We start from the raw sequence: 9,322 nt of genomic DNA on the forward strand, positions 1-9,322 counted from the left end.
CTCCTCCCTCTCCCTTCTCTTTCTCCCACTCCTCCCTCTCTCTCCCTCTCCGCTCTCTCTCTCTCTGTTTCTCTCACACTCTCTTGCTTTCCCTCACTCTCTTCCCGTCCCTCTCTCTCCCCTTCACCCTCCTCTGTCTCCCCCTACTCCTCCCCTCCCTGTTCCTGCCTGTCTTTCTCCTGCCCTCTGTCTGTCTCTCTCTCACACACTCTCTTGCTCTCCCTCGCTCCTTCCCCCTCCTTTCTCTCTCTCCCCCCCTCTTCTCCCATCCCCTGTCTCTTGCTCTCTCCCTCTCTCTCTCCCTCTCTCTATCTCTCTCTTTTTCTCTCTCTCTGTCTCTCTCTGTCTGAATCTCTCTCTCTCTGTCTCTGTCTCTCTCTCTTTCTCTCTGCCTCTCTGTCTGTCTCTCTTTCACTCTCTCTCTGGCTTGGCACCATTTGGATGCAGTGAAGCAGAGACAGGAAGGGTCACGCTCCTGGGCTGTTGGACTGAAGCTCGGGGGTTTTGAAGGTGAATCTCTGCCACATTGTGCCTTTCCTTCGCTTTGTTGGGATGGCGCAGTCAGAGCCAGAGGCTGAGCAGCTCCCAGAATACAGGAAACCAGCTCTGGTTAACCCTTGGAGTGCAGGCCTTCTGTCTAACACTCACAGCTTTATTACCTGCTCCTTGTAACCAAATGCCGATTCGTAAGAAGGTGTCTGCTTAGTTCCTGTTCTGTTTGAGATGTTGACTATCCTGACGATATGCTGTAGGACACTGCTTGACAGAACAGCTGGGCACATTTTCCTCGGGAAACTAGCCTTGCTTGGGAGTGTGGGATCAGGATTTGTGGGTTTGTGTGCTGGGGCTGGGGGGTGGGATTGAGCTGAGGGACTGCGTCCCTCCCTTTGTTAACTGAGTACAAACAGTGCAACACAACAGTCACTCCCGAGTCAGATCGGTGAGACTTTGGTGCCTCAGTGTCATCCCTTGTGGCTGGAGGAAACCGCTCCTTGGCTCACTGTTCAGGTTGGCAAAAGGCAAGGGGTCACATGTCTACAATCCCAGAGTGCCACAGGGCTGCCATCTGATCAGAGAGTGAGAGAGGTGACTTGGTAGTCGGTTCACCTGAGGGCCAGCCCCCCCACCCCGGGCGATGGGAAGAGGTTGAGAAGCAGAGTCCCTCACAGTGACCTCAGCCAGTGATGGGAATTGAACCCATGCTGTTGGCATCTCTCCCGACAGACACTGTGCCTCAGTGGCATGGAGTGAGTGAGTGGTCTGGGAACAAGGCAGTGGGTGCTGGGGGCATTCCACGTTGTCAGAGGTGCCGTATGGAATGGCAGGGAATTCTCCGCACACTCGCGTTGTCTGAGTTGGTCAGGTGCCACCGAGAGTTGGCGGAGCAGAGGGTCAGCTGAGCCCTCACTTTTGGCGTACAGCCTGTGTGGACAGCCCAGGTGATGATTGATGGAGTAGGAGATGAGGCAGGAAACCCAAAAGGACTGGGCCATCGCACACAGCCACTTCTCCTGAGGCTGAGGAATGTGGGCATCCAACTGGCACATGGGCACAGAACCAATCCCACCCGACCAATCCCACCCGATGTAGCTCCTGTCAACTCTTAAAGAGTCTCCTAGTCACGAGAGTGGTATTGAGATAGTCAGACAAGGTGAGGTGGTATGTGCTTAAAGCAGGAAAGTGATTGCCAAGTTAGAGAATATTTATAACACACACTGTCCACATGTACCTGGGAACCCCTCAGGCTCTCTACCCCCTGAGCTCCCTCTGATGTCTTATCGTCAGCTCAAAGGAGAGAAATGACCAGTTTACAAAGTTATCGGGAGCCATGCCTCAGGCTGAGAGCTCTGCTCTTTCCCAAAACCCTTTCCTAACCGGCTGTGCGCAAGAGACAACAGAACCAAGTGTTGGATGTCCCCAAGTCAGAAGCCAGTTTTGCACACCACAGCTGCTCATTGGGTTAGAGGCTTTTGGTCATGTTCAGCTTTCCATCAGTTATTCCCCCCCAAACCTTCAGGAGAATGTGTGGATTCTCAGCAGGAAGAGCCCTTTAAGATCGCTCTGCTAGTCAGTAAGATTGTGGCTGGTTGGAAGGGTGCCTGACTCAGCTCAGGGTGATAGTTGATGGCTACCGTGACTGAGACGAGGTGTAGATGTCAGATGGGTCAGTTGGGTTCAGATACCACCAGCTGGGATTTGGATTGACATCTGTAGAATGTTAGGCTGGGTCTTTAGATGGCTGGTTTAGTTCCAGGGACCACTGCACTGCCATCTCCCTCTGACCCAGAGGTACCAGTCAGGAGGCACAAGTCACCTTGAGGCTCACATCAAGGTTCGTTCCAATGGCAGACTGTTTTCCCATGATGACTTTGGTGGCTCTTGGCTCAGGCCATCCAATGACCCTCGATGGTAGCATGGAATGGAACCTGTTCAGTAGGTTGGCCCCGTTTTTTTTTTGGTGCTGAAAAACCAGGGCTTGTCCTACACTGGGCCTTTCAGGCCTGAGTACTTGGCAGGAGCTTGTGAGGTTTTAGAGATTGACGGACATGCCCGATTGTAGGAGGAACCTGCCCAGCAGTGTGTTCCCTTGTGTTCCCTGTCAGCGAGCACTGTGCACTTGTGGGCTTTTTGCAATGTGCCTGCCTCTCTGAGTTGTTAGGCTATGTTTCGGGCCTAGACCCTTCGAAGGGTCAGCCTCTCTGCTCCTATGATGCTGCTTGGCCTGCCGTGTGCATCCAGCCCTGCACCTTGTTGTCTCGGATTCACCAGCATCTGCAGTTCCTACTATCTCTGAGTTGTTCTTGTCTTTGCAGGCTCACTGAAACAGAGGCCAGAGGTGGAGACATACCTCGCCCACCCAGGCCAGACCCTGGAGCTACGCTGTCGCCTGAGGGAAGATGTGCAGAGCATCGACTGGAGCAAGGACGGGGTCCAGCTGCCCACCAACAACCGAACCCGTATCACAGCCGAGTTCCTGCAGATCACCAGCTCAGTGCGGGAAGACTCGGGGCTGTACACGTGTGTCACTGATGGGCCGTCTGGCAGTGAGACTTCACGCTTCGCCGTCAACGTCTCTGGTACGTGGCAGGCCCCAAACGGCCCGAAGGCTCCCAGCACCTCCCTGGGGGAGGTGGGGTGTCACCATCTGTCCCCATTCAACGTGACTGCTCCAGGCCCGTCCCGATCGCCCTTCCGTGTCAGGGCTGTCTGTAAATGTCAGGTCATGGTTGCTCACCACCCAAGTCACTGCCTTCCATTTCTCAGCCCTGTATTATACACCACTTCCAGGCAGGCAATGCCTTTCATATCATCCATGTTCTTGTGTCTTGCACCAGACCAAACCCCCCTCACAACATATCAAGGCGATAGCCTAGACTCTAACTATTATCTTATTTAAAGCCAAGTGTAAGGCATTGTGTTACAGATGTGATTCATTTGGTCAAACTGCTAGGCTTTAAGCAAAACACACTATATTCTTGCACCATTGGTAAAATACATCGAAAAGAAGAAGTGCCATAACTTTAACTCTTTCAAAATAATTAACAAAATAGTATAACATTTCAGTGCCACTCATCAACTGTTCCACTCGAGAAGCATTCCATAAACACACCCTCGACAAAGACAAGTTCAGTAAACTAGATTTCCCCTCTTTACTATCTCCTCCAGGCCAGGAGAGGGAACACCAACATAATGAATCTAGCAGCAGAGACAGAAACAAATAAAGCTTTTTGCAGCAGCTGAGAGAGAGCTGTATCTGGCAGCTTCAACTCCAAAAACCTGAACTTCAACAACTGAAAGCAAAACTAAAACCCTGGGTCTGTGTGAGCCTGACTCCATTCACTCATGCTTCTTTCGTCTAATTTTAAAAACTCCAAAGCTATTCTACTCTGCTTTTTATGGAGCAAACACCTTGGCACCAGGTTCATAACACCCCTCCAAGAGAAAGAGGACAAATAAATGCCTCCTCAAGGCATGTATCATCACAATTGTCTCTGAGAGCTCCTTCACCCTCACATCCTGATAAGATCTCCTCACTTCTCTTTCTGTACTTATCCCCATTTTAATTATCTATTAGTGACGGCTGTCATGGTGCAAGCCTCTGGAATTCTCTCCCAAAACCTTTCCAGCTCTCTCCCCTCCTTCAACATCTTACAAACTCCTCCATTGCTGCCAGCCTACTGACAATATCCAAAAGGATGCGCTATCCAGTCTGAAACTGTGCCGTGGCCAAGGTGCTAACTCAGTACAACCTGTCACTGATCTTTTTGTCTCTTCCCCTTCCCAACTCCCAGCTCCTTCCCTCTGTTGGGTAGTTGCCTGGTCTGGGTGTGGGAGGGGAGAGAGACCTGGGAGTGGGAGGGGTGCTGAGATTCCAACAGAAAAGCTGTGTGGGCAGCCCATCTCTGAGGGCATGGGGCAACCGATTGGACAAGACTTGGTCTTGCTGGTCTTGGTCACGGGGAAATCCTGCTTGTGGAGCACTACAGCGACTGATGGCATCTCTCCTGGTCTAGATGCCGTGTTCTCAGTGGAGGATGATGATGACGAGGACGAGGAGGAGGATGAGGATGACGACATTCATGACGCTGACCACGACGAAGAGAATGATTCTGAGGAAACGGCCAAAGGCAGAAAAGAAGCACGTAAGTACTAAGGGGCTGGAAGAGCCAGCTGATCTGTAGAGGTCCCTGCCTGACAGTTTGCAAGGTGATGGTGAAGGTACAGGCACAGTTGCTGCCTGTCGTTGGCCACTTGGTGTGTGATCTGGGTGTGCCCACCACTTCTTGGTCCAGGCATGGCGTTGGGCCGACTGGAGAGTTTACCCTTGACAGCAGGTCCCTCAGACAACGTGCTGACAAATGATCCCGTTCACCACAGGATTGGGGGCTCGTCCATGCGCACATCTGCTGTGCACGACAGCTCAGAAGGAATCTGCATTCATGCAGCGCCTTCCCCATCCTTGGCCATTGGGAAAGATGGTGGTGAAAGGAACCCTGGCAGCCAAGTTATGTTCTCACAGCCAAATCCCGCAAAGAAACAGAGGGTGATGTGCTTCCGAGTGACAGTGGTTGAGGAACAAATCTGCCTGAGAGCCCTGGGTGTAATTGATTGGGTGTGGAATGTTTGCCAGCCAGCTGAGAGGGTAAACCAGTCTGAGATGGACATTCATGTGAGAGGCAGTACCTCTGGCTCAGGAGCAACGTCCAGCCTTAATGTTTGCCTGAATGGAGCTGGGAGTGGGGGCCACCAGGACCACAGGTTTGCCTGGTGATAATTCCCGGAAGGTACATGCAGTGGGATCCGAGATGGTCAAGTGTTGTCTCTTGAGCCGGAGGTTGCTCAGAGGAAACGAGCCTTGACTGACTCAGTGAGGAGTTGAGCAGTGCTGACCCCAAACTGTCTTTGGGGATGTTCAAGTGACTGATTCTTGAAGGGGAAGCGACTCCTTTACAGAGAGAGAAACAACTTCCACAGCATTTCCTGCCTCCGTGAGAGCGGTGCGGATGAGAAAGTTTGGAAGGGAATGTTGAAAAGCCCGAGTGTGAGGGTGCATTAGATTCCCACATGGATTCCCTGGCTGTGATTATCCCCTTATGCTGGAGGCCTTGTGGGGATCTGGAAAGAAGAGTGAGCAACTTCAAGCTTGCAACCTCGTTGACTGGTTCCTGCTTTCTTCATGCTTCCGGTCTTGATCCCAATGGGCTGCTCTAGCTCCCTCTATCCCTCCCTCCTGCACCAGATCCTTCCCTCCTGCTCTCTGTCCCTCCCTCCTCACTGCCTCAGGAAAGCGGCTAACTTAATCAAAGACCCCTCCCACCCCAGTCATACTCTCTTCCATCGGGCAGAGGTACAAAGCCGAAACACATGTCCCAGGAGGTTCAAGAACAGCTTCTTCCCTGCTACTTCTGAATCAGCCTCTCAGATTTTAAATTGAATTCAGTTGAATCTCGCTCTCTGTTATTGCCCTAATGCTCTTTGTAAGGTATGATCTCCCTGTACTGTACACAGGTACATGACAATAATAAATAATTCCTGATTGATCTCACTCACTCCCTCTCTCCAGCTTTCCCTCTTTCCTTCCTGCTCCCGGTGCCTCCATCCTGCTGTTCCCACTCTCCCTCCCTCCGTCCACTCTCCCTCCCTCCAGCCTTCCCTCCTTCCTTCCTGCTCTCTGTGCCTCCATCCTGCTGTTCCCACTCTCCCTCCCTCCGTCCACTCTCCCTCTCTCCTGCTCTCCCTTCTTCCCTACCCCTTGCTCCCTCTCTCACTTCCCTGTTCCTTTCCTCCCTGCTCACTCATTCCTTTCCCATCTTCGCCCGCTCCCTTGCCCTCTCCCTCGTTGCGCGGAGCCTGCAGGCTGGGGGCAGCGTGGAACTGGAGCTGCAGCAGGAATGGGGTGGAGATGGCGCCAGGCTTGTCTTTGTCACCATGCATTCAGCAATGTCCATCAGATTGATTGGCAGCTTCCCACGGGTACCACAGGCTGTCAGCGTCCCACATGTCTTCTCTCTTCACTCATTGTCACAAGAATTGCTGTCTCTTTTATCCCTGACAGTGTGTCGGTGCCATTGTGTCGCTGTCTGTTTTTTGTCTTTTTTTTGATGGTTATCTTAGGAGCTCACATTCAATCGTGAGGGGCTGGATTTGCACTTGAGTAGCTGCGAGGGTTCTACAGCTCAGAAATTTTCTCATCAGCCTGGTCAGAGAGATGTTGGAGCGGGTAGGGTGTGAATCCAGGCCTCCTGTGCCTGAGGTGGGGACACTCCCACTGGAGCAGCACGCATTATGAATGAGGATGGCTCCAGGTAACCCTTGCAGTGCGTTCTGTCTCTGTTTACACGGTCGCTGTGTAAAACACCAGATAAAAACTGAAGGAACTGCAGGGCCTGGAAATTGGAAACAAACATAAACAGAAACAAAAAAAAACAGAAATTGCTGAACAAGCTCGGCAGGTTGAGCAGCAATCCGAGGAGAGAAATCTTGAAATCAGAGAATGGTTCTGAGGAAGGGCCACCGGATCCAAAACGTTAACTCTGATTTCTCTCCACAGACGCTGCCTGAGCTTTTCCAGCATCTTCTGGTTTTGTTGGAGCAAGACGTGAGAGATGGCCAGCAACCCCTGGCAGTATCTATCAGGGGAGAAACAGGAGGGAAGGTTTCAGGGCAGCGACCTCCCCTGAGAGAGGCTGGGTTGCTCCATGGTTCCAGTTCCTGCCTGCAGTTTCCCTGTGGTCCAACAGTGGAGATGGGGCAGCCACGTCTGTTCCCACCTTCCCAGTGGGACACTGTCGGAGTCACTGGCAGAGCTGGACGGAAGTTCAGGGAGCTTTCGGAAGAGGAGGCTCCCAGAAGTTGGCACGAAGGAATACTACTTGTGGAGGACAGGATGCAGGGAAACAAAGAGGGAGGAAGGAAAGCATTGCAGGCAGGAGGGGAGTGAGTGCTGTTTCAGAAAGAGAGCCTGTTGGGGAGGGGGTGCTGTGTGCACAGGTTCTGGTCGTGTTCATTTGGTGCAGAGGCTGTGTGACTTTCCAATCATTTTGCGGATGGTGCTGGGATGATTTAGATGTGGGGCTTAGAGATGGAGCGTTGCATTGGTGTCATGGCAGGACATGGAGGGTAAGGCACCAGGACACATTAATGTTTCTAGTGAGCAGGGGCTCACAGGTGGGTGTGTGCCCATGGCTGGGATAGACAGGATACCTGTCTCTCTCTCAGTCTGCGTCACTGATGGGCAGTGCAAGACCTCTTACTCGAGGGTCTGTCGCAGCAGTGTCATGTTTCCACCAAGCCTCGCTCGACATCTCCCGATCCTGGTGGGTTTGGGTCGGATGATTGAGCTCCTCACCGTTATCTCTCCAGTCCCTGGCCACTGGGTAGATTTCCCCGTCCCCCACCCACCCCCAACCCTGAAACGAGCAGCGAATTTAAAGCACAAACATCAGGCACAGCACAAAATCAGTGGCCAGGTTTTGCTAAGCCTTTTCCCGAAGGGGTGAGCCGAGAGCTGATCTGAAATGACCTATATTCCTGCTATGCCTGTTCCACCCTCCACTGACAGGCTGTACCACTGTCGTTGTGATGAAGCACACCAAGTGATAAATTGGCATGAAAGCTCATCCAGTGCTGCAACTCGATCTCTCAGTGCGCCTCTGGCTTCCTTCATTAATCTCCTCATCCAGGGTTCTTAATGTCAGCCCATTCTGAAGTGCGTGATTTGCAGAATGAATGCAGGCATCACACAGTGGCATTCAGAGGTTGCACATTGAACTCCTGTACAGGTGCCTGAAATGGGAGTTTAAAAACTTCCCACTGAACGTTTGAAAGCAAGTGCCTCCTTTCTGCAGGGACTGCTTCCCATTATCAAGCCCAGAACTGCCTTCCCACACACTCCCTGACTGCGTGCTCAGCCTGACCCTGGTGCATTGGCACATGGGCTGTTTTCAGTGGGATTCTGGGAACCTGGTTGCAGTGGCGCGTCATTTGGGGACGCTCCTTGTCCAAATGTTCTGCTGCTTCCCACTTACCTTCACTGGCAGCACAGCTTTAGGGAGCGTCCACAGGTTGGCAAAGGTGCTGTCTAAATGCAAGTCCTTTCTCTTTAGTGAGCACGGCATAAAGAACTGGAGCAGCTGTATTGGAGTACAGGGACTGGGCTCAGTTGGATTCTGTCATCCCCGTTCCCAGTGGCTGTCATGCCTGACAATTCTGGAATCCCCTGGGAATTTCCAGCCCAAAGTGCACAGGCACTGAGGAGCTGTTTTATACACATTGCCCAGTCTGGAAGGGAAACCCTGGGCAGGGAGGCAAGGCTTCTCCTTGGGAACGGCTTCCAGCCACAACCAGTATGGGATAGCAGGAGAGTCATTCAGGTGTTTGGGAATGGCCTCATGCTCTGAGACTCACATGCAGGCCCTGCCACTGGCAATGACCAAATTCCACTGGAACATCCCCGTATCCCCGCGCTGACACGTCCCGTACCCCTGCGCTGACACATCCCCGTATTCCCGCGCTGACACATCCCCGTATTCCCGCGCTGACACGTCCCCATATCCCTGCGCTGACACATCCCCGTATTCCCACACTGACACGTCCCTGTATTCCCGCGCTGACATGTCCCCGTATCCCCGTGCTGACACATCCCCGTATCCCCATATCCCCGCGCTGACACATCCCTGTATCCCCGTATTCCCGCACTGACACGTCCCCATATCCCCGCGCTGACACGTCCCCGTATCCCCGCGCTGACACGTCCCCATATCCCCGTGCTGACACGTCCCTGTATCCCCGCACTGACACGTCCCCATATCCCCGCGCTGAC

General features: G+C 52.7%; 1 protein-coding gene across 1 annotated transcript in view; it reads left to right on the forward strand.

The window, feature by feature from the left end:
• LOC109925871 (fibroblast growth factor receptor 1-like) overlaps positions 1–9,322 on the forward strand; it is a 111,810-nt gene that overhangs the window by 69,434 nt on the left and 33,054 nt on the right. Inside the window, exons 3-4 of the mRNA XM_048618506.1 lie at positions 2,814–3,077; positions 4,515–4,643. Of these exons, the coding sequence (XP_048474463.1) occupies positions 2,814–3,077; positions 4,515–4,643 (393 nt within the window). The remainder of the gene's footprint in view (positions 1–2,813; positions 3,078–4,514; positions 4,644–9,322) is intronic.

This window comes from Rhincodon typus, chromosome 40, assembly GCF_021869965.1.
Source record: "Rhincodon typus isolate 14 chromosome 40, sRhiTyp1.1, whole genome shotgun sequence".
Taxonomy (NCBI): domain Eukaryota; kingdom Metazoa; phylum Chordata; class Chondrichthyes; order Orectolobiformes; family Rhincodontidae; genus Rhincodon; species Rhincodon typus.